Source organism: Gasterosteus aculeatus, chromosome 1, assembly GCF_964276395.1.
Source record: "Gasterosteus aculeatus chromosome 1, fGasAcu3.hap1.1, whole genome shotgun sequence".
In the NCBI taxonomy this organism is placed as follows: Eukaryota; Metazoa; Chordata; class Actinopteri; order Perciformes; family Gasterosteidae; genus Gasterosteus; species Gasterosteus aculeatus.
Genome location: NC_135688.1, coordinates 5096464 through 5122185, shown reverse-complemented (window position 1 = coordinate 5122185; position 25722 = coordinate 5096464). Strand labels below are relative to the sequence as shown.

Genomic DNA, 25722 nt, shown 5'->3' with positions numbered 1-25722 from the left:
CAGGTGCACCCCAGGGACCCAGTGAGCACCCAGGGGTGACGACCCAGAGTTTAACGTCGACCCCAAAATACGCTTCTCTACATCAGAGGAGAGAACGGCTTTGATGTAAAAAGATCAGAAGAAAATCTCCATATTTAAATATTATCTAAATTCTATTACCACACGCTCACAAACCCAAGGAAGCGACCAGCAGAACCTCGGGGAGACGTTCTCTGTGGGCCTGTGGATGACTTGGCAGGATCCGTTTTGGTATCCCTCCGGGTGGAAAAGAAAACAGGCAGGCAGACAAACAAACAAGCAACATTTCCTGCAGACAATGACCTTCACTGGAAATGGAAAGGTCACAGTTCCGTATTTTTTTAAGGAATTGCAGAATATTGTTACAGCAAGATAAGTTGTGTGGACATTTAGACTGTAGAAACACGGCGTATGTAGTAGGATTGTCACAATACCAAAATGATGACTTTAACACTATACCTGCCAAAATATTACGGTACCCGATACTTACGATACCACAAATAGGATACTTATATTTATCTGTGAAAGTAATAAATAAAACATATGTAAGGATCTCTTTTTTACTTGGCATCTGTCTGAGGGATGAACATGCTTCATTTACTTGCATATAGAGTCTGATATTCTCACATTCATATTTCCTTAAGTAAAAATAAGAATTAGGTGAAGATCCACCAGCATGTAGCCTATTGCATCAAGTGTGTAATAGGTACAATTTTGTGTGCAGTCTTACCTCATGGTCATAAAGGCCCACATGAGTCACATTGTAGGTTATTTTGCATGTATATATTTCTGCTGGACTATTCAGTAACTTATTTGCGGTCTTGCTTTGTCTTGTGTTGCTTGGAAAGTTGTTGTCAAGCTAGCCAACAAAGCTACGGGGCGGCCAACTCTCACGGTTTCCCCGTGTGACACACGCGTTTTCACGCGCACTCACGCCACACCTCCAACTTCTAAAAATTCTAAAAATGCGTCCGGGTAAAAGAGGACGTCTGGTCACCCGAGCTAAGCTAGGCTACGGCTACTCGTGTTGGGCTGTATGTGGGTGTGCAGTCTGCCACAGCAACACTAGTATCCTCCCGGGTTCACAAAGCTGATCTGCTGTGAGGATCTATTCCCTGAGGAGCAAAGTGACCTCTCCTTGTGCGCTGTCTGGATCATGACTTTTCTTAACCTTTGACAGTTTAAAGTCCTGTCTCTATAAAGTGTAAAGGCAATTGTTGTGTACATATAACTAAGTATTTGAGCAGCAAGCCACATGAGTATCCTGTGTGTGAACTATACTAATGTGCTCATTTTGGATTCCATCACTGTGCTATAAACTGCAGTTTGGGAGGATCCCTTTGTGGGACCTTTCATCACAACTGACTCCAAGTCAGCTGTCAATCGGGTTGGACTTTGCTGAAGCATATTTCCTGGCAATCACCGATGTCAACCTCAAAGGTCAGACTTATTTTGGCTCATCTGTGATTCATAAATGTCTGTGAAATATCAGGATGATATCAGGAGTTTTGACCTGCCGGTAATGGGCACCATGGGTACCATGTTGTTCAGACATTTTACCTTTTTAAAAAAGAAGATATCCATGAAGCAAATGTACTCTACTTTTCAAAATGGTTCATGAAATCGATAAATATCTCTTGGGAAACTACAAAATGATGTTTACATGAGATGTGCGTCGTGCCTTGCCGTTCACCTCACTGCACCTCCAGGCTGAAGCCTTCTCATTCTAACGAGGGAGACCACGCAATGTGCCGGAGCGGCATGCCGTATAATCATGGAAGCTGGTCTGCCGTTCTGTGATAAACTCTTCTTTGTGACAGCTGCCTCAGAGCGAACAAATCATGGCCGTCCAGTTAATTACAGAGAACAGAAGGAAAGTGAAAAAATGGAGCGGAAGCCGAGCAACTGAGGCCAGAATGAAATGCTAATGCTCCCTCAATTATTTGGTGGTTCTTTTTCAACCCGTCTTCCATCAAAAATGAAGCCTGAGCCTGTAATCCTCAGCCACATACATGTATTGTATGAGTATTTCTGCAGGTGTTGCCGGTTCAGCTCGGTGGGAATCGGTCCGTCAGTCGGCCCGGCTCCACATGGAGAAGGTCATCAAGCTGAGAAGGGAATAGACTCGGCCCAGCTCATTCTGACGTGGATGCTATTCATAGTCTGCCATCAAAATACAAGTCCCACAGCTATCAACACTGGGAGTATGTCAATGCAATACACTAGAGCACTGATCTGCTCCCTAAAAAATATTTCTTTCAGCTGAGTTACTATTTAAATAACAAATGGACCACGGCTCATTTTAAATTAATAGAAGAAAAAAAAGTTGCGTACCCCCTCGTAGAGTTTACAAAGACTACACAAGTTCAAGACATATTTTTTATTTATTCAACGTACATTGATACACACCTTGATAGTATCATGCGGGTAAGAAAAATGCCTCAGGGTGAAATATGTTGTTCAGAATGGAAAGCTGTGGGCCAGGTTTCCTAAAAACAAGCTCCAATCCAACGTTGGCTCCATCATTAGCTCCATCGCTACACGCGTGTGTTTTTGGGAAACGTAGTTCTAAGCTTAGAGATTCAAGTATAACTATTGAGGCTGGGAAAAGTACAAAAACATATTCTAACACAAACACCAGCTAGACTTCATGATAAATGACAGAAAACACATTTTCTTTCTAACGGTTTCAGTTACTCATTTATTGATGTCAAATAATAAATTATAGTAATTATAATAATAGGGTAATGAAAATTCACAGACGTGTTTTATGATAAACAGGCTGTTGCATTCTCTCCCCCCTCCCCGACCCCATCACAACCCCCCTGGAGTCCCAACAGGTATGAATTTGTTTACATGCAAATGTCACACTGTGGTCACTGTGGACATTGACACCCCCTTCCCACCCCCCCGCCCCCTCCCTCCCCCCCCGGGACGCACAGTGGCAGAGCGCTGTGGCGCTCACTAGGACTTCTCAACGCGCTTCTTCTTCTGGAACTTCCTGAACTGGGACTGAATGGCGACGGCCGCCTTCTCGGTCTCCGGGTTTTCCATGTCGATGTCAAAGTCCTCCGGGACGTCCGTCTTGGACGCATCTGAAAGGATGAAAAAAAAAACAATGTCACTCATCGAAAAGCGGTCATGTCCCCTCACCTCCTCCCCTCGGGAAGCATCGTTCAATCATAGCACATCAATTCCTCCAGATGCTGAACGTTGGACTCCGGGTGGATATTTTTATCTTATTTCAAAATAATAAGGAATGAATGGACTTGTGTGTTTGTGTTTCTCTAAAACCAATGTACAGTATTTATAAAATGCTGCATTGGGGTTTTTCTGTTTTCTGAGCACCTCTGTTTGTCTTGATCGTATTTAAAACTAAAATGCACGGCGGCCTGTTGGAAATTAGAAGCTGCTTGTTTTACGTCCCAAATCATAAATCAAAGAATGGAAATATTTTAGTTTAAAACATTTTCTATCACTCTGCTGGTCAGAAAATGAATGAAAACATCTTTTTGACATGAACACTTTCCCAATAAACCAGCAGCTCTTTGTTTGTAAAAACAGCGACATGTGGTATTGATATGGGACGGTGACTAGCGCTCCTAAACCCCTCGTTACTAGCGGAGCCGGAGCATTTGTCCCCCCGGGTCAAAGGCCGGGTGAATTGATCTCCGGTTCTTGATCCCTCTGGAGCTCAGCCAACGCCGACCAAGAAGACCATTTTATTCCCGGGGAAAAACACCAAGAAACGCTGGTTTCAGCCAGAAAAGAGAGTTTTAATCTTCTGATCAATAAAGTAGTAGTACAGACAAATGACCCCATTAGGTCTGCTCATGGCGGCGAGGTGATCTTTTCTAAGGAAATCTAGGTTTAATCTCTCTACCTGGACGTCCTGAGATTATGTGATCACTTGAGAACTGCAATCAGCCGTAATGTTCATGGTATCAATCGGCTATCGACAAAAGAAGCGAGCAGGTCTTGTAGGAGCCGTAATGAAGCTCATCCAAAGGTCACAATATCGTTTACGGATGACGTCAGACTTTTTTTTTTTTTGCCATTTCTGAGAAGAATGCTAATCACCAGTTAGCCGTTTTAACCTTTTTCGTCTTAACCAATTGTTTCTCTACGCAGCGAAGCCCCCAGAAAGGGTTGACCTGCTTGAGTCTGATCAGCGGAGCCATCTGTAGATAAACACACATGAGAGAGGAGTACCAACGGCGGAGATCGACTGTGCAGCTAATCCTCGGGTTCCCCGGGGCCCGAGGCTGGCGTGCTTCTCTCCCGCTGCCGGAGGAGGAAACTCTAACTGCAGCTTTGAACCCCTTCGTTAATTGAAATCGAGTTTACCGACTGCTGCTGGCAGCGTTGGCTATCGAGCTGCACTGTGCGCCATAACCTGTGTAATGCAAGCTACATTTAAAAAGAAGGAAGAAGAAGAACGCGGTCAGCAGCGCTGGAAGGAATATTGCAGTTGTGATGAGGGATGTTCCAGCATTTCAATGCAAGCGGGAGCGACTGATTGTTGATGACTGAACTGACACCAGTGTGGAGTTCACGTCTGAAGGGAAACATTTAGTCAGTCAGCACAAATGAAAAAAGCTTTAATTTTCACAACTTTAAGTTCTTTTCTTTGTTTTTTGCCCTCGTATCTGCACATAGTTGCTCTTGATTTCTGAAATGAAAACTCGAGGTAGCAAAGGTACTTGCGCTGTTATATTTCAACAGTCATTTGGAGAGTGATTACTTAAATTACTGATTTCTTTCCTTTGCTGAAGTCCAGTTTAATATTTCAGAGGAGTCGTTCATCTCGGAGGATCACGTTGAAAAAAGGCTTTGAGCCCCGAGGGAAGATTTTCATCACATCTCTCCCGAGACAAGAGGCAGTGGCTGAATGTGACAATGACAATTAAACTATGCTGGGACATATTTTAGGGCTTGAAATACTGTAGAAATGAAGGTATTTGAGAACTTCCCTCGCTAAGGGGCAACATTTATGTACATCAGCGCCATATTTAGCTCCATTAAAACAAGTTTGAGTAATTATTTTTCCCATAAAAATCTAATCAAGCTAATGTTTTGTGTCTTGAGCTACGGGTCTTTTTCCAAGACAGCAATTATATTAGCAGTTCACAGAAAAAAGTAATCAATTAATGGAACATTTGTTGATGACCAACTTGATTATTCAAACATTTTATTTCATTTCAAGTTGAATATTTGTTGGTTACAGCTGCCCAAAGGTAATTAAATAACTTGATGGTTGTTTATGCTATTTCTAAAACGATTGGTTTTCTGTTGATGGGAATTTGTCCTTTTCGACATTTAATTTATTGAGCAATAATCAATTATATATAACTTTTTTTTATTTATTCACACTTGTGTTCTAAATTGCTCCCATGGAGGCGTTAGAAACCCCTTGAAGTTTGGGACGCCCGATTTATTTGCAGTTTGCAATCTTTTCTTTGGACCAAACTTCTTTCCAGTTTTAGGAAACTTTGCTTCTCGTTTTATTTCAATTCCCATCCGTCTCGTTTACCTCCTACAAAAGCATCCTCAGCCACATGCGGGTCTGAAGTAAGGCAGCTCTGCGACTACAACACGTCAGATTAACATCCAGCAGCCTGGTTTTCACAAGAAAAAAGAGCAGCGTGTGTGTGTGTCTGTGTGTCTGTGTGTGTGTGTGTGTGTGTGTGACTGCATCTGTACCTGCCAGTGTGTGAAAGTAAAAGGAGAATACGAGCGACCCCTCAGGCCCTGAAACACCTGCGGGGCGGCGAAGTGCGAGGGAGAGACACACACTTGTATTGATTGGTGCCGTGAGCGCGTTTTTTGTCCACTTTCATTTTATTTTATTTCAACTGCTGGTCGCGCATTAAAAGAAAGAGAAAGAAACGTGGGATGTTCAGAGACCTGCAGAGGAAACGCGTTCAGCTCTTTGTAGCTGTGAATGTACCTGAATCAGCGGCGACCGTTTCCAACCGAATGAGAAAACGGCTTTAATTGAGTACAGTAGAGCTAATTAAAAGGTGCGTAGAAACGGGGTCACCTTCACGTTTTGAGAGCTCGTTGCAAGCTAATTATAAAAGGCTGACTTTGATCTCTAGGTCTCGTGGTGTTCTGAAACAAGGCGGGGGGGTGGGGGGGGGGTTCCTGAACAATTCCCCTCGAGCCTCACAGTAACACCAAGGAAACGGAGACGGTTTCATCCCCGATAATTTTCCTCCTTCGCCGGGCAGCACCATGCCGTACTCTTGTTCGTGCCGTACGGCGTGAAGCCGGAGGAACCCCCCTCACCCCCCACCCCTCCCGTGCCTCCCGGCTGCCGCAGTGACCGAGACGGTCTGTGTGGCGCTCGGTGTCAAAGGTCAGTGGTCACACGGAGCGTAACATACGGCCCCGATAAACAGACGTCTGCACTCCAACAGAGTCGAACCAATGTCACGGAAGAGCGTTTCTAAGGGGCGGAGGACGGAGCCGGTGACGGAGTTTGAATCGAAGTAGCCAGTCGGGTCCAATGAGTATTTCCATTTCGTTTCTCAAACGAGCCGGCACGGCGTACACACATCAAAGGCCCGCCGCCAACAGAGCACGACTACCAAAACCCAAATGCCTTCCAATTCTGTCACTTCCATTTCCCTCGTCTTGGAGTTGGAGTTTTTCTTAATTGGATTTTGTCTGGGTACCTGAAATGAGGTTTGTGGTTAACACACAGGAGTTTTCAACATTTTCTGTAAAATACTTGAGTAAACTTTGACTTTTGAATCTTTCCCCAAGTGGTGAAAGGAGACGCCTTCGCGGCCTCCTTGTGTTTACTCCTGCTGATTGGATTTACGCTTCCAAAATCATCAAAACAATAAAGTATCTTGAAGGTTTGTTCAGCTTGGTAACTTCCTTTCCTCTTCATGTTTGCTCCGGTATTTTCTTTTTTTTACGCTGCAGTATTGCTTTCACTACATTAAAGGATCTGAATTTTCCCCAAATAAACATCAGCGACAAAGGAGTGAACAGTGCGATACGCCGGAGTGGGAAAAAGGTCGGCTCCTGCATCTACTTGATGAACATTCAATCTTCAGCCGCTATCTTTACATAAACAGACGTCCGTCCTCCAGCTGCTCTCTGAGCGCCGCTATCGGGCAGGAGGCCTCCGGTGTGTCGCTGCGTTTGTCCCAGTGTGTCCGTCCTCGAGCCGGAGACGTTGTCTCTAAAGACGCCGTGTGTACGCTGGGGTATGCAGAGTGGGCGAGAGTCAACGGACCACTCCAAGACCCCCCCGACTCGCTCCACATCGAGAGGCACACTTCAGACGTGCTGGGAAAGCAGTTTTTCCAGGCATCAAATTAATTGTCAAGGTCAAACTATAAAAGAAAGCTTTGTGTGTGTGTGTGTGTGTGTGTGTGTGTGTGTGTGTGTGTGTGTGTGTGTGTGTGTGTGTGTGTGTGTGTGTGTGTGTGTGTGTGTGTGTGTGTGTACTGCAGGCGGTGAACCTCCCACTCGTTTTATTAAGTGAATAGAAAAAGGTGGATCTGAATCCTAAAGGAAATATTAGCATCCGCAGCTCGGTTAGCTGGTCTCTTTAATCACAAACGTTGTGGCGTTTAATTTGTATCTTTCCAGGCAGGTTTCTGTGTGTTACAGACACACATCTCATTTGGACTGCACATATTTTTGTGTTACTATTTCAGATGCACAAAGAGATTAGAGATTATTCTATGTTATATATGTCATTTTTGGCGTCTTGAGGGACCCCGAGGCTGAAAGGAGAACTCAATAAGTCATTTGTGCAGGTTGTTCACTCAACTCAACCGTACTTGTAACTTTGTACAACAGGCAGAATTTTAAAAGTACCGAATTTATTTTTTTGTTTTTTAAATGTCAGATTTCTGGTCTTTAGACAAATTTAAATACACCACTACCAATTTATTTTCCGTAAACACATTACGTATTCATTTGCTGAATAAATCACACAGCACACCACCTTATCAAATCAAAACAGCTCATTCTCAAACTGTGAAGTGGTGCTGAGTCAGCGCGGCGCGCCAAATCACAGACGTGATTTAGGGGAGGTGAAAGCATCCGTCCCTCTCGCTGGAGCCTTTTATTTGCTTCGCCGTGACGGTTTAATGACAGAACGCTCCCCAATAAACATGATTTGTGACGCACGCGGCGCACAAGGCTGATCTTTTATTTCCCCACGGACAGAACCGGTCTCAGGGAACCGACGGTCATCTGTGTCTTGTCTCCTTGTGTCTGAATTATTTAACCCCCCCTGCTGAGTCGCTCAAACGTAAAGCGACCAGCGAAACGCCAAACGAGCCGAGTTCTTCATGCGAATTCTTGGGTGATTCGTTACGGATGAACGACGGCGTGTAAGCTGGCGTCGTTTTAGAGCTCCTGCCATCGGGACTGGAGGGCGTCGCACGTGACCACGCTGTCATTACCTCGATGACAAATGATCTCTTTCAGATGTTATGAAATATTCTGACACGGCACCCCCGAACTCACAAAGAGATCGAAGGAAATCCCAGAGGGCTGCGTGTGAGTGTGTGTGTGTGTGTGTGTGTGTGTGGATGATGAAAGCCGTCCTTCAGACCCAGTTACTGTCAATCATGTGACGTTGCCTTTAAAAGCTCCTCCTGCGTACATGAGCCCACATGTTCTGTAAACTGTGGCCTACTTTCCCTCCCTCCCCCCGTCTGTGCGCCAATCACCCGCCGTCTCCAAAAGCACGCCGTAAGTCGCCCGGTCGTCTTTATTCATGTAAATGCTTCAAAACGACAAGTACATTTAGAGGCCGATGAGATGTTTGGGGGAAATTACGCCGCTGCGGATGCAGATGTTTTTCACAGCATTATTTCCTTTCTTTTTTTACCTTGTTCTCCAGATGTCTTGTTGTTGCCAGCAGCCGCTCCAGATCCTTGTCTCTGCAACGCAAAAACACAACGCAACAACATGAATGAGATATTTATTAACGCTTCCTTTTCTCCAGCTGAAATCTGGCAAAACAATGAAAGATTTTCCCACAATCCTCTCACCCCATCCAAACGAATCAACCACACGCCACTGCTCCGTGCCCTTTACTAATTAAGCCGTGTGCTGGTGATCGTTGTGACATCTACTGGGGGCTCAGCTGCCACCTAATCTCCTAGCACGCTCCCTAAGGCCTCCACTCTGGAGTCCCCTCCCCCTACGAGGTGGACGGGGGAGGCCCTGCAGGGCCCTGTGACAGTGAAAAGGACAGAATGACCAGCAAACGCTGCCCGAGGCGCCGCGCTTTACTACAGTTTGGCACTGCGACGCTACAGAGGTCGGACAAATATAAACATAGACCAAAGGAAATAACCCAGTTCCTTCCGCAGTATATTAAAGAACAAGGGCACCTTTAAACTACACACTGCTAAACATACTAAACTTTAGCTCTCAATGAAGACTCAACACAATTCTTATTTTTCCCAATTAACTGAAGGTCACAGAATGAATCTTAAATGGAGCATATTGAACGTTGACATAATATCCCCACCGCCTGCATAGGGGTCTCAGTCAAAAACGGCTTATAGCCATTTAAGATTTAGAGACTGAGAATTCGTACGGATTAGTGTTGGTTTTTCTCGGCTATATGGTAAAAATCCCATTTGTTCTCATTTAAATTCATTCCACGTCACCAGATAGTGTTCAAAATTCGGCACACTGACGCAACCACAAATAAGCAAACATCTCCTCAAATCAGCTTAACAAATCCCCTTCCAGATGTGGCGCTGCATTACAGTACGTATAGCCACGCTTATGATATATAACACAATCAATACACTAGTGCAGCAACATTGATCTAAATGTTAACATTCATTACACTGCAGCCAGTTACTTCCCCACATTCTGTATTCCAAATGCCCGTCTTCCTCATTTGCTTCTGCCAAATACGCACTGATCTTTGGAGGAAAAACCCAGAGGTGCCGTGTTAATGTCAATGTTCACTTAAAACGTAACACGGGAGAGCTGGAAGCGTTTCCCCTCGTGGTGCGATGTCCTCCGTTTCACACTCCTCACATGATTAGTACCATCATTTATTTTTTATGTTTGGCGTAAAAGTCGACCGCTTCTAAAAGAAGAAGAAAAAAAAGGCTATATATAAATATAAATCCCTCTACTTTTACGCAGGGGTTGTGCAGGCGGGAGCCGGCCGCATTAGAGGTGTGAAAAGGGTAAAAGCAGAGATGGTGTTGGAGGGCAGAACAGGAGTGACACTCCATCGCGATGAGCAGATCAGAGGAAGCTATTCTTGGAGCCCGCACTGTAGTCCAGCGTCTGACAGGCGGCAGAGGAGGAGGCCGGATAGATGTCACGTGACGACGGGACCACAGCGAGCGTGGCGGCGCGAAGAAGTGCCGAGGAAGAGGAGGCGAGAAGGCCGAGGAGTTCCGTCATCACACGGTGTTATGGTGGCAGGGTGCACTTTTCTGCTGCACTTTATTAGTCGTTCCAATGCGCATCGACGCGCTTTGTATCATGTTCAGGAGGAAAGAATCCGTAATTGAATGAACGCGGGCTCTCTGACACCGAGCGTGGTCATAAAAGGCTTTCCCACAATCACCAGTGTCCAATGGTCCTAGATTAGTTTTGAGAATAATTGCATTTCATATCAAGTTCTTTTTATCTGCTCTTGAAGTTGAAAGATGGGAAACACTCGTGTCCCTGTACAGACCAATATGGAAAGATGTATACATTTATATATGTGTATATATAATGCACACCGTTGGCCTCAGTGCTCGGTGCTAATCCGACTAAAAACCTGACGGCATCAAATGATCGTCTTGTTTGTTTGCTGCTCGCCCGTTGATAATTAATTCAGCATTAGCTCTCCTTGTATTAATTCATGTCCCGAGGCCGCCTCGCTGGCCCATTTATCTTCACATTCAGTGGAGAGAAGTGCACAAAAGTCCAAACTCACTGGCACAAACGGAGCTCACAGAGCAGCGTTGGGCCCATGAGGGGGAATAGCGAGTTGAAATACGTCAATGGCATTTCTTCTGTCGTGTTTTATGATTTCTATCTAAAAGCACACGACGTCAGAGGCGGTTGACGGCTTCAGTCCCCAGATGAGTCGTGTTGAACCTGCATGCTCGCGCAGGGCTCCGCTCGCTGCCGGCCGACAGGCAGCTTGTCTGCTTTTGTTTCTGTTCCAACAGCCTGGCTGGGAGCTTCAGGGATGGTTCATTTTTTAATATTCTTTTTTTTTTTTTTTTTTCCTTCCCCTCTACAGTGAAGAACGAGGATGAAGAGAGGAGAGCAGGATCAATACCTCCCTCTGCGGTTGACACGTACTTACACAACATTGGCACGGGGAAGATAAACGACCAGAATCAACGCTTTGAACGAGAGAAGAGAAAAAACTAAAATAGAGGCAGAGTTGGAATGAAGCAGATAGGCGTAACTTTAAAGAGCCTGCGAGTCTAGAGATAAAATTAGTTTTATTTTACATTCTTCCTTTACCATACACTGGAAAGGAGACCTTGTGTAATATTTTTTACAATGTTCGTGTTGGAAGGATCTCGTAAAAAATGTTTTGTTTTAAAGCATTTTGTTAAAACCTCCTGTGTTTCAATCAAACATTTCATATGGACTCATTTCTTCCTTTTCTGTGAGGGAAAGCACTGGGGAGTTGGCATGGTAACTATTCCGAGCGGGGGAAATGGATTTCTTTGGGTAGCTCGTATCTGCTGCCTCCTGGGGATCGGATGGGGGGGGCCGGGGGGGTGTTAGCTCCAGCTACTTTCGCTGTGACCTTTTTGCCGTTGGTTCAGAGGTTCCCCATCGGGTCGCGACAGAAGGGCTTCCTCCAGGAGTCGAGGAGGCATCGTCCTCTTTCCCGAGCTCCTCTCTGCATTATTAATCCAATGCTTTCAATGAATTTCAAACGGCGTGCGCTGTGCTTTGATCCTGGGGGAGAGCGATTGGTTTGGTTCAGGAATCCTCGCAGGCAAAACACGCTAATTGCTTTTTGGGAAGTAATTCCTAATTTCAGAATTTTTGCAAAGCAGAAACCCAACGTGTGTGTCAGATACAGGCACACTACTAGTTTACGTTCACCCGTCGAGCTAATCCGGATGATACCTGTGGGGGGGGAAAATGGGGGGGGGAAAATGACTCATGAGGTGTTTCACATTGCAGTCACACGGCTGAGTCCCCCCCCCCTGCCGGAGCTCCAAACAAATATCGGAGGCAGATAAGAGCCCGGTTTTGTTTCTCCCTGGTACTAATCCCAGTTCAAAGAGAAGAGTCGAGTTCCTCCATCAGCCTCGTGTAATGGCCATGAAATAAGCTGGTGGCTGTGGAGCTTCTGCAGCCGCCTCCTCACAACACGCTGATATGCCTCCCAAAAACTAATGTATGGAAACCAGTCTGTGCAGCACTCATCTGCCCACCAGACTGACCTCCAGCTCCTCCGGGTCAGTTACTTGTGATGAAGTTTTGAAGCACCGTTGCAAAAACGCTAAATATTGTATGAATCAAAGCTGTGAGGGTTTGTTTGCTTTTTCAGTCCCGAAGGCCTGTAAGGAGATTCAAAGGCATGGAAAAGCAGCTCGGCCCATATCGTATGCATATCATGTTCACTCTGCAGCAGAAGTTGACTCGATCGGATGTTTTGTTCACATGCGACTCAGATCTTTCTTTTCTTTGATTTGGAATACTTTTACTCCCTAAATCAGATGGATGACTCACATTTGTCTCGTCTCCACGTTCAAATCTGAGTTTATGTGACTTTTACGTCACTCCAAATCGACGTTCATCCCAGTTCTGCTCTGTGAAGATTTTCCTTTTAAAAATCACCAGTCCCGCCTCCGACTCTGCATCCACACGCACACCTCGGCACCGACGGAGCAGCCGTTGCTCCACGAAAAGCCATAAATAAAAAATGTGGCGTCTGTTTATCCGAGTTGTGGTTGACGAATTCACTCGCTTCCACTTCACATCCATTCAGAACTGAAACATCAGTCACCTCCATGGTAACTCTGGTGCAATAATTGATTAATTGAATTTAATGACTAACAGCTTTTTATTTATTTGAAATGGCACAGGTTAAAAAAAATGTTAAACACCAGACGGGACCCCCGAGGTCGCTTTGTTTTCGTGGCCAAGCGGCTCGTCTGGGTGCAGAGGTGATGAGAAACTGCGACGGTCCCGAGGGCAGCAAACTCTGCAGCTGAGCGGCCCCGGGGCCCCTGGCCGAATGTAAACTGCAGTAACAGCGGGAGAGATTACTGGGAGGGGGTGGAGGGAGGGGGGCTGGCTATCGACGCTCTGCAGATAAACGCGCACACGCACACCGGCGAACAAATCCACACACCTGCGGACGCGTCAGTTCGCACCCGAGTGGATACAGACACACTGTGGAGGAGAAACCCGTAGATGGGAACGCAATCAACAGAAATAAATAGACCAATTATATGACGTTGACGTGGGAGATGGGAGACATAGTGTCTCGTTAATCATGAACACGGGGTGCACAAGGTCAACAAGCACTCTTTTGATGCCTGTGTTATTTTTGTGTGCCTTTAGGTGAAATACACACGAGCTACTGTAAAATACTGCCGGAAAACTGCATAGCGGCCCGTTTCTTTGTGCCTCCGGGCTTTCAATTAGGACACTTCAAGGAGAAAAAGATGAACACACAAATACATGCACGTGCAAACCTGGTGGAGCGGAATAACAGAAGTGCATCGACTGTAAGCACATTGCAAATCATAGAAATGTTAATATATGTAATCTCTGAGGGGGCACATTGCTGGGAGAGCGCAGAGGTTTTTCAGAGAGACTCCTTGAAAATATCCACCTTCTTTCTCTGTGCTCGAAGCCTTTATTTTCCTCACTGCGAGTTGAATTCTTTGTCTGCCCGGCAGAAAAGGTGGCTGCAGGCAAGCATGTGCTTTAAATATGAGTGAAAGAGACGTTTATTGAACTTGAAATGTTCAGATCAATTTTTATATCAAACGGATGTCCACAATAAATCAAGCCTGCACTCCTCCAAGTTACTCCTTGATGGAGCGCGCAGACGTGGAGCCTCGTGCTACCCCTCGCTAGCAGCACATGCTACGCTAAAAAGGCTCACTCACAATCCCCACCAGATTGTGCTGTGCTCTCCTCCCTTATTACGGGCTGTTCCCGATCTGCCTGTTACGACCCCGCGTGCCTGTTTTTCGACCTTGGATTCTCTGCCTGCCTCTTGTTGGATTTGTTTGACCTTCCGGCTTTGAGCCTGACCGAACGTGGAAAACAAAATGACAATACTCCGTCTCTCTGTGTTGTGCTCCTGGGTACTCAAAAATACCGAAGCATGAGGAATAATGCGATATAGTGAGCCTCATGTGAAACACGGATCTTGTGAGCAACTTTTGAATGAACATGCAGATGTTTGTACCTCTGCTCTGAGGCGGCGACGGCGAGTTCAAGGTGGATGCTGCTCCGTTGAAAGCCTGGTAAGGTAAAACGTTGTTTCCCTTTTGATCCTCTGACCTCACCGGCCTGCTCCTCCTCACCGTGCAGGCAGTGTGTGTGTGTGTGTGTGTGTGCACCACAGACCACTCATCTGTATGAGCTCCAATGGCAGTTACATAAACCATACTGTCATAAGGGCTGCAGGGCATGCTGAAACACTGCCAAATCAGTGCTGGGTCAATAACGCTGCAGATATTTTGGATTTCCTTTCTTTTGTTTGGTAGCCGGTCCGTGTCTGAGTAAACACGAGGAGAAAAACTCTCCTAACTGCTTTGGTGCAGGTCAGTAATTACCATGAAAAACAATTACTGACTTTTCCTAGGATCTTTTTTTTTCCTCTGACTAAACAGACGTCGGGGTCGACGGTTTCGACCGACGCACAGTGGCGGAATGGCAAATAGAAGCGTGAATTAAGGTTGAAATGCATCTAAAGTCCAGTTCAGAACTACACCTCACTGCCAAAATCCCCCTCTGCAGCGTCTGCAAGGTAATTATACACCTCCTGCACGAGGGCCCCGGTCGACCCCCGTACACAGAGCAGGTGTGGGAACGACGCTGTGAGGAAGCTAGTTTCGTATCTTTTACGATCTACCTTCCTGGTGCGGAGATGTTTGTTTTTTCTCCTTCTCTGCGGAGCCTCGAGGGACAAGTGGAGCGAACCAGCGGGGAGGGAGAGCAGATGATTTGCTTGTCACAGACATCAGCTGTGTGACTGTGACTGCGCGACGCTGCACCTCGGCCCGGCGAACCACATAAGGGGCACACAGGAACTCGAGCTGCACACTTGGCGTCTCCTCCGTGGGACGCAGGACTCCTGGGGAATTGTCGGGGCCCTTGACGTGGAGGACGATACAGACACTCACTGTTTTCATCTTCACTGTGTTGTTGCAAAAACAAGTCGCAGTATTTTCCGCTGTCCGCTCCCCCTCCACGCGACGCGCACGCGCCTGACAAGCGCTCGGTTGATTCGTTTCCTTTTGCGTTCCTCGCCGGCTCTGGCTGAGGCGGGCTTTTTTTTTTTTTTTCGGGAAATTCGAACAAAGCGGGCCAGCTGTCACGCAACCAAGACGCTGTCCCCAATAAAAGCTGTGATCAAACCACACAAACTTTCTTTCCTTTTTTTATTCGGAGGGATTTTTGCCGTGCGGCAGTGGAACTCTGGGCTGACATAATGCAGGCGACGCCAAGCCAAGAAGTACTAATGCCTCCCTGCCCCAGAAAAGCCTGGAATCACAAAACAACAAGGGCCTGGAGAATAGAATAAAAAAAACATTTTTTTTTTAAATCTAAAAATACTTTGATTCAGAGCAATTTCCGCTGAGAAAAACAGTGAGGGAGGAGAAAGAGGAGGGGGTGACAAAACACATCTCTTCAAACTACCGTCCGTTATACAACTTAATGAGCCATGAAATTGGCGAGATTATATTTTTCGGCGTTTCTTTCATTAGCGTGGGTGTCGTCCATCTCTGGGGATTTGTTTCCTCGTTGGAAAAGCGCGCCGCAGTCATCAAATGAGCAGCAAACTAACCAGCAAGCCAGTAGATGGATGAAACTTCCCTGTTCTGGTTCAATCAGCCGGCTGATTTACCCAAACTGTGCTGTGGTTTGAAGCGCTCCTCTGTTAATCGCGCGGTGAGAGCCGCGATCTGTTTTTCAATTAAAGTGCAACAAAAAAAACAGTTTAGAATAGCAACACTTGTTTTCAAAACAGGTCCCAATTGACCCGTCGCCAAGCCGACAGAGCGGTCAGCGATGTGCGCACGGATATAAAGTTAAGGATAAAAGCTAAAGCTACACCTTGCATTGTGAAGGAGACAAAGACGTGTAAAGTAGTGTAAAGCATCGATGCTAATGCTGCTTAATGATGTGCTAATGTTGTCAGATGACTGTAGCTATTTCTGAAAACATGTTTCCCATGTAACGTGCATCTCTACTGATCAATGATCGATGACGTCGAGCAGAAAATCCACACAACCAGCCTGAGAATGAAGAAAACCTGAAACCATTGCATCGGAGTCTGTGGAGCGTGGCCAAATAGCTGTCGGAACTGGCCAGATGCTACCCCACGATTGGCCAGTCCGCGCTCCAGGGGCGGGGCTTAGCGCAGCGGGAGCGCCGAACCGCCCTGACCTTCGCTGCGCCTGAAGTCTCGTTCTTCGCCGTGGTGAAACGTTGTTTATGCAGAGGTGTCGTCGGGTTGCACTTTGCCGTGGCGTCTCGGCTTAGCGGTTGCGCGGCACCCCAAAGCCTCCACGCCGTCCGTGGCGGATGAGAAGGAGAAAATCAATATTTTGCGTCCTGAAAGCTTCTTACTTTGCTAATCTGTAATAGCTGATTCATAAGCACGGCCGGCATAATGCGATGATTGATGTTTTGGCTTCGTCCGGCTAAGCAACGCTGACTGTTTTTAGCTTGGGAGCTAAGACCCAGGGAGACTGGTTTGCTTAGAGGAAGGCCGGCTTGTTGGCGGCCGACTCCGCTGCTCCGATCTGACGCCAAGCGGCCATCAGCTGCAGGGGGTGTGAGGGTGGGGGGCTTTGGCTCTACGCAACCAGGCGACCCAGATAGCGCTCCAGCGTGATTTTTGTGGGCCGAGCGGCAGGAGAGTAGCTTTGCAAATGAAGGGAAGAAGAGCAAGGTGTTCAAATTAAGACCCTAATTATGAGGAATGACGAATCCGTCCCTGCTTGTGCCGTCCCACCAGAGGAGAGACGGTCAAGTGGAAAGATCCCCGTGGGGAAGAGAAGGCGTTTGCTGAGGAATCAGAATCAACTCATAGCAACTCATGGATCCGTTCTTCACATGATTGTGTGCTCGAAGTGTCATTTCAATCAAAGTAGAGCGGTGCAGGAAAATGGGTGAGGAATTGAATAATGCTCATTCGTTTCTGGGGTTATTTTTAGGACTCGGCTGCTCGCATGGTCCGAGAGTTCCCCGGCCATTAAGAATTTAAAAAAGCGGAAGTAGGCCACAGATAACTGAAGCAGAAAGAACATAAGGCCAAACTCTTCCACTTCCTCTTCGTGTTCTTCGGGCGTAGGGCAGAGAGAAATGAGTTGCTGGTCTTTAAAACACCAGCTCATAGATGTGCAACAGATGGATCATGGGTCAATACACATATGGACCCTGTTGTAATTACTGAATTTATCAATCGCAGTGTGAAATAAAGTTTAACTGCACACTGTCAAAGGCTAATAGTCAGTGAAAATATGCAATAGGGAGACAATAATACGTCATGTCGCTCATCCCTGATGATGCAACTTTTAGAACAATCAGCAGGGCCGAGATTCAATTCTGTTACATTATGATGCAATCGTGCTCCCATTAATTAATGTATTCATGCTTTATTCACGCTCTTTTATGTAAGGATTGGTATTGGCTTTTTGTTGAGAAAATAAATCCAGATATATGTATGAGTCACTGACAGCTAATCCAATCTGAGAGATTGATCTGTGATCTGTTTTTGAACGGCACCATCATGGGTTCACTGCAGGACACCGTCAGACCGACTGCTCCGAATCCCACAACCCTTTCCCTTTTTGGGACTGAAATAGCCAACTAATCAAACCATCCAGCACACTTTCCACCTCACCGCCGCCTCCTCTCGTGTTTAAATGTGGTTCTGAGGCGCCGGCTTACGAAACCGCTCTTCAAAAGCTTCTGTGAGTTTCAAGTGACATCTGCAGAGGGCGCGAGTTGGCTTCCAGCGCATGTCTGGTCAGACCTGCGGGCTTTGTGACACAGTTGCTTTGAGGAAATACGGGGGTAGAAAGGACCCGTGGGACATGAGGGCGCTGGACGTTTTATGAAAGAAGAGACAAGAGTTTTGCAGAAACCTAAATATTTATAATATTATACTACTGCTGAGACAGGTCCGTCTCAAATGAATCGAGATGCAATGCCATACATTTATGAATCCGCACCATAAATCCATGTTTCACCTCCGTGCCAGCTGCTACAAATCTACAAGTTGTCTCGTCTTTGATGCGAACATCCACAGAGACACAATGTTAACTTGGAGCAGCTTTTCTTTTCCACATGAGCTCCTTCTTAGAAATGAGCCCAGATGTCGAGCTGCATTTAGACCATAACACGGAGAGCACAAAGTACCATCCATCAAACTACCATGCTTCATCCTTAGTAAGGAAATGCACATCCCCACTACTACATTAAAATCAATTCTGTTGTTACATTGTTCAATAAGCCAAAGATATCAGTTTACATATTTATTTAAAAACAATTATTGGTGCCACGAATGACAAAAGTGTGCACAAAAACCGAGTCGAACTGGACATCTGAACCACTAACGTTTCAACAGGCCCGCCGTATCATTTGCAAAATCCAATTCAAGCAAAGCAAATTAACAATAAGAACACAGTGTAATTCAGAGCCCTGGGGAGTGGATGTGGAGGGCAAAGCAACACATTTTAACCGGTTTTATTACACTGAGGACTGAGGATTATAAAACGGGCTGCACACTCATGTGCCCCTGCAAAGGTTTATTCTGTGCAGATATCTAAACTTCACAAAGCTGTTTCCGTACCCTCCTTGCTCATTAACATGGCCCGCAGACCCCTGCAGCCCCCCAAGTGTTATTTTCCAGCCTCACATCGCTTTGAGTGTGATGCTGTAGTGATTTTGTGGGAGGTGAATTTGCAGCGTGCAGCAGTAATGTTGCTCTGCTAACTCATCCCTTCCCCACGCGCTCCCCCCGCGAGGCGAGGTTCATGCGAAGAGGTGTTAAACGCAGAGACGATGCTTATAACCACACATTAACACGTTCATGGCTGTCAAACTGTGCTTTCACGTCCCAATCTGTTGTGTTACAATAAGAACACGGATATAGATTATTACGTTACATGTCATTCAGCTGACGCTTTTATTCAAAGCCACTTACAATAAGTGCATTTCAACCATTATTAGAATGTTAATGTTGAACAATATACAACATTTGACTCAATCTTCCATTTATTTCAGCATTAATTGCCATTTTAATTTTTACCCTAAAAAGCTAAAACATACATTTTATTTATTTATTTATTCTTTCTCACACTTTAATTGACATCAACACTGTTCCACCTTCCAAAGAACTTCTCTGAAACAACATGTTAATAATAAAGATACTAATTTCACCCCTTGATTCACTCAGCAGGAACCCGTCATCCTTTTGTACACAGATGGGTGAATTTAAGGCTGCGTAATAATCGGACATGCAAAGAACTGTTCTCATCCCAGTCACTCGACCACCCGGTGTGTGTGATGGTTTCTCTGCGCGCTCGTGATTTATGAGGCTTCGGTTGAGTAAATTGTCATGCATGTCGTCTTTGCTGTTGATAAAGATCGTGTTGGTTCAGACTTATGAAGAAAATCAACAAGAAGACAAACATTCTTATTAACGTATTATGTTGTCAATGGGATTGTTTTACCAAGGCAGTAATAGAGCAAATTTAACCCATTATGTTTTTTTTTTTACAGCTTTTGATTTCATACTCCTTGAATACAATACCTAAAAACACTTCTCATGCAAAGTGCCTGCTGAGCTAATGCCTTTGAATGGATACATGTTGCCACAGCATTCGGACCAGACGTCGTGAGAGTGCTATTTAGTTGTGACTACTCTCTCTGAGAGGTTTCTATTCAATTTTCTTCGTAACAGGATTGGGAGTCTACAGACTGAGTGGCAACATCAGCAGGTATAATGTTAACAATGGCCATGTAGAAATATCAATGTCATACAGGGAAAAGTGAGGGGATCGGGAAGAGGGAAGTCAGTAGTTATTATTATATATGTGGTGGACCATCCAAACTGAGGTTGTTTCCCGTCACTTTAAAGGCACAAACAAACATCTGTAAATGCATAGATCCAGTATTCATTTTAGCGAGTTTTGGTCCATTTACAAAGCCAAGCCAATTTAACCTTGTGGTACCATTAGGATGAAAGACAATCCCTCCAAGTGAGCTCCATCTGCCTGTTGGACAGCGGACTCGAATCTGGCGCGACAACATTTGAGGCTGCAAAACAGCAGATCAGCACAATCCTCAAAAGTCCCCTAATCCAGCAGTACACGCTCTAAAAGCTGCTTAGCGTTTGATTTGAACGTAGGGACACACCACTTCCGGTTCTAGGGACCAGGACAGACTGGTCAATTGGCTTTTGCAGCATAAATACTGTATTTATAGCCTCTTACCCAACGTGTATCTCAGGGACTTACTTATGGTAAAACCTGATGAAGCCTTCTTTTAAATGGTACAGAGAACAAATCAACCCATTTAGAGCTCAAGAAGAAGAAAAAAAAACATTAACTAAAGTGTAATAAAACTGTACCCTTATTAAACATGATGGATGCAGCTGCAGAGGAGAATGGATCCAATTATGTCCAAAGGCATTACGGTTCTGATTTACTACAACTCAATATGTGTGGCTACTACAAGCCTGACATCAACCAGTATGGAGCACAGACACCTGGAGGACAAGCCGTCACTGCCTAAAAACCTCTGATGGTGTTTGCTGAAAGTCTTGTGTGGGGGGGAGTAAGTCATTCGGGCAAGAACTATAAACCCAAAGCGGAGTCGATCTACTGTTGAGTTGGTTAACTGCTGAGTGGAATTAATTATTATTGAAGGAAAGCAAAGCTCTTTGAGTTCAGAGTTGCTTGATTTTTGCTGACTATTAATGCGATGATGTCACCATCACATCCCTGCCGGGGGGGGGCCTTTCGGTCTAAGTGCTTGGAGAAATTTCAATCTCTGCTTTAGAGCGGATCAACAGCTTTTCCTGTCAAATGTATGTTTCCTGTCCATGGGGCTGTTGCATTTCAAAGTAAGGACGGGCTAATTCAGAGCGGCTTGAACACTGACACAACCAAAGGCCCCTTTTACATGTCTTCATTAAAAGGCATCCAAAGAAGCCGGTCCTTGGAGTTAGGGTCAGGCAGACCGTCAGAAATAGCTTTATGCAAATGTTCTAATTAACTTAATTAGCAACCCTGTCCATTCCCAGCTGGGAAATTTGTTCTCATATGTTGCCGGTCATAAGAATTAATGGTGGGAAAAGAATGCACACATACATACAAGTGTCTTCATGCACACCAACGTCCTCCAACAAATGTGTTGTTGCATTAAGTGACAGAAGTACGCAACAATGCTCCTTTAATGTAAAAGTAGCACAGAGCGGTATGTTGATTGATTGAGTATCTTTGACTTTAAAGTTTTGAGTTGGACTTTTGAGTTTAAACACTCGGCAATAAAGACGGAGATGACAGTGACATAAAACCAATTCTGACGAGAAACTGCAGAAGCTTTCGGCTCCTGTCGCGTCGGCTTTGTTTGGCCTGTAAGGTGGTAGTTATGAGTCAGTGGCTGCAGGAGAGTAACAGCAGGGTGCTATTTTGTACTCCCAAATCACCTTTAACTCCACAGGCGCTCAAACATTCCACCATGTGCAGTATCTCTCAGTATCACATTTGTTTACTGGAAAATGTAATTCGCCGTCAGTGTTTTGAACAAATAACTGAATTTTGCCTCGTAGGATCAACGTTCCGGTAACGTTTTTTTTTTTTTGTGGTGGATTGAATGGATTCTTTTTCTGAGCGCTGTGGGCCTTTTTAACAGCAAATATTTCGACGTGTCACAGCGAGAGAAGCACACGTGTAATTATTTTCATCAATCATGTCTGCATCAGGTCCAGGTGTGCCCGGTCTGAGGCTTTCTTTACCTGAACTAGGGGCCGCTTCTGCATTGCATCATTTTGCAATCCCCTTTCTATTCTAGAGCTGAAGTGTGATTACTTTCCTCAGCGCTCACAGCTTGAATATCCTTTACTCACTTTACTTTCTTTTAGAAAGGCGTTTTTTTTATAAAAGTAACCAATTAGATTTGCACAATGTCGTCAAACATTTGAAACATTTCTGCTGGCTGCATGAACCTGGCCAGTTTTTTGTTCCTCTCATTATCACAAGGGAAAAGCACAGGTCCACTCTACACATTTAACCATGTGGTATTAAAACAGAATTACAAATACAATGGAGAACCACCCGTTTGGCAATATATGGTTATCTAGATTGCCTTAAATAGAGCTCTAGTCGACATGGGCTCGAGGTGTAGTGAGAGGCTGCAAAATAATAAACATGTCACCAAATGTGATTTCAGGCCATCTTCGAAAGCCGTCCTCGCGATCACTGATGGCTGAGCGATGTGGTGCTTCGAAGCCATCCAGCCGCTGCAGTGTAGCTGCTGAATGTCCCCAAGCGTCATTTGCTGCATTTAACTGCTAAACTGGGAGATTTTATACGGAAGCATTTGAACCAGCGGGGTAACCATCATAACCTGCATTTTTTGTGGTGGGGGTGACTCTTCCCATTCTGTCAAAATTATGTGAGTGCTTTTCTTGACATAAAAAGGACTTGTTTTTTATAGGCAAACTCCTGGAGGGATTTCGTTGCTCAAATGATATGTCAAAGATGTGACACCACGAGAGGAACCGAAGACAAACAGAAAGCTACGAGACCATAAAAGGTTAAAGGCATTTAAACTCTGAGTAGAAAAAAAAACACGAGCGTCTGAGTCAGCCAATTTGCACCATCTGGAGCACTTGGTGGTTGATTTTTTATGTGCGCTGACTTGAACCCACCCACGGCAATCAAAAGCTTTCGGGACTTTGATTGTTCCGTTGCATTTTAAAAGTGCTCGTTCAGTCTCCAAGAGACAGATGGAGACGCAGCAAAAAGGTAGAAAGCCAAGATTAAGGGGTCTCACCCCATCGCCTTAGAGGGCTTCACATGTTCTGAGCAGGTTTGTGTGGATCAGGCGGGTGGAGGGGAGAGGTGGGGGAGAGTGGGAGGATGACAGTGTGGTGTGCAGGAGAGAGGGAGTGCTGCAAGTGCTGACCAACGGCAGACTCATCCATCCAGAACGTGCTCCGCTGCTCTGCTTCGGTCACTGGCTTCAGCTCAGGCCCGGCCGCACAAATCCGTAACCTGGGATCACCTCCGCGCTGCACATCACCTGACATAACGTAGACTAAGCGGCAAAATCATTGCACGTCCCCTCCGAGGCCTCCTCCTCGCATTCACACCTGCCTCCTTAAAACGACCCAACAGGAGTTGGCAGATTATCTTTACTTTGCACCGCATTACCAAATAAATGGGCTCAGCTGGGTTTGCTGCCAGCCGTGGATTCAATTATTTAAAAGCTGTTCCAGCTCCTGTTGTGTGTGCGCAGCCTGACTTCATCTTTTATTGAGGCAGTTGGTTGAATGACTTGTTACAAACAGCTACCGGGGAAGTACGGCGACGTCTGCCACCGACCCGTGAGGTGGAACGACGGACCCTCCGGACTGCAGGGATGGACTCGAATAGCTCTTCTTCTTAACCTAAAGGCATTCGGACAATTGGGTACCGATTGGGTACCTGAGTTTGATGTCTGAGGAGGCGCACTGCTGCTGTTGAGCAAAATGTGTGCGTACATTGGTTTTTCCTACAGAATTGTGCATGCGAGCACTAAGCAGATATGTACTCAGATAAATACGTGTGCGAACAGACTTCCAATGTATGCATTTTTTTCAAGAAGCACAATAACGAGCCCCACAGTGAAAAGCTCAATTTAGCAGATTCTTTAATAAAAAAAATATATAAATTCACTGCAAGAATCGTTTTGCTGTCAGTTGCATTGTTTCTCTAACATTAATAATTTAGATCAGAATGCAAACTGAATTTTAATTAACTTGCATTGCCTGACAGTTTCCCACAATCTGAAGATATATTGCAATTATTTACAACACTGACGACTAGTTGTCACTTGGGCCTAATGAAAGTGTCACTCAACTGACAAACATCTCAACGTCTGCCGGGAACAAACATAATCAGCTCTTTACAAAACATAATAATCTCTCTGGGTTCTCATGTCACTCTGCTATTCTGAAAAGAAATACACCCTCTACTGACATTTTCTCACATGCATATTTCCTTAATTTGTACGCATCCAATATCCCCACCACTCCAAAAATGTTAAACTAGTAATATTAACTGGGCATTTATTTCTGTAGAATAAATTCAATGCATTAAAGACAGTTGTTAATTCCCCCTCCACTGTCTAAAGGAGCTGTAACATCTGGGACATCTGCATCCGGTGGAGCCAAATGAAAACCTAACGGAGGTTTTCCATTCCGAGCTGAAACCTCCCTGTGGTCTGAAACCTCTGATTCTATTCACACTGAGAGACAAACCTCTCCTGTCATCTACAAACAGGTTTTCTGTAACCCTCTTATATTTGATGCTTTACACCACCGACAGAGTGACTGTTCTCCTCTTTCTCAACATTTCCCTTCCAAACCGACTTTCGGTACATATTTCTGTGTCAGTGAGAATTAAATACCGTCATCTATCGGTTTGGGCACATGGATGCGCCCTGGAGTTCCCTTTGCTCTGTAACGAGTTGTATCCGCTCCGCAACAGTAAATGTCGGATCAGAAATCTCATCAGTTAACACAAATCCGTCAACAGCCGCTCGCCTGCTCGTTAAATCTCTCATCTTCCCTCTGCGCCGTATTGCGCGCGCGTCGCGCGTAATCGGGTTAATCCCGATTACCGTTTCTTTGTTTTTAGAAAGAAAAATAAAATAGTCCTACCTCGCTCATGATGGACGGTGAAGTGGAGGTTTTCTCAGCTGCTTCCAGTACGCGAGTGTCGGAGAAGTTTCGGCCACAGCGGTCTTTAAAAGAGTGGCTCGCCGCGGACGGAGACGCTTTTATAAAGTGTTAAGCGCAACTCCTCCGCGTCGTCGCGTCACCGATAAACCAATAGGAGTGCCGTGGGCAAACGTGTCTCCCCAAGTTCCCACCCAACTCTTTCAAATATGCAAACGCTGGGTAAGCCTTTTTCCTCCGAATCAGCCGAACGGAGCGCGTCTCCCGTCCTCTGCTGATGGGAGCGTTGGGAGGCACTTCATGCACCAGTCATCATGTCATCAGTAGACAGTAGGATTTCACCAAATGCACAGTTGTGACTCCCACCTGAGTGTGTGCGTGCGTACTGGTGCGTGGGTGTGAGCTTCATAGGAAAAGCTCTAAAGTAAAATCATGTTCTGCCTTTATGTCTTTCATTTCAAAAACAGGGATTTTCAGTTTTCCTGTGGGGCTTTACTCTGACATGGTGTGATTATTTTGATGCACTATAATCGTTACAGAATGCTTCTTCATTACATTTTATTGCCTTTTTTATACTT

At 45.4% G+C, this 25722-nt stretch overlaps 1 protein-coding gene across 1 annotated transcript; it reads right to left on the bottom strand.

The window, feature by feature from the left end:
* Window positions 1–2383: 2383 nt before the first annotated feature.
* Window positions 2384–25466, bottom strand: pcp4b (Purkinje cell protein 4b). Its single transcript, XM_040189459.2, has 3 exons — window positions 25127–25466; window positions 8885–8936; window positions 2384–3113 (listed from the first exon to the last, which is right to left on the bottom strand). The coding sequence occupies exons 1-3, from the start codon at window positions 25133–25135 to the stop codon at window positions 2983–2985; spliced, it is 192 nt and encodes a 63-aa protein (XP_040045393.1). The 5' UTR covers window positions 25136–25466; the 3' UTR covers window positions 2384–2982.
* Between the last annotated feature and the right edge of the window lie 256 nt (window positions 25467–25722).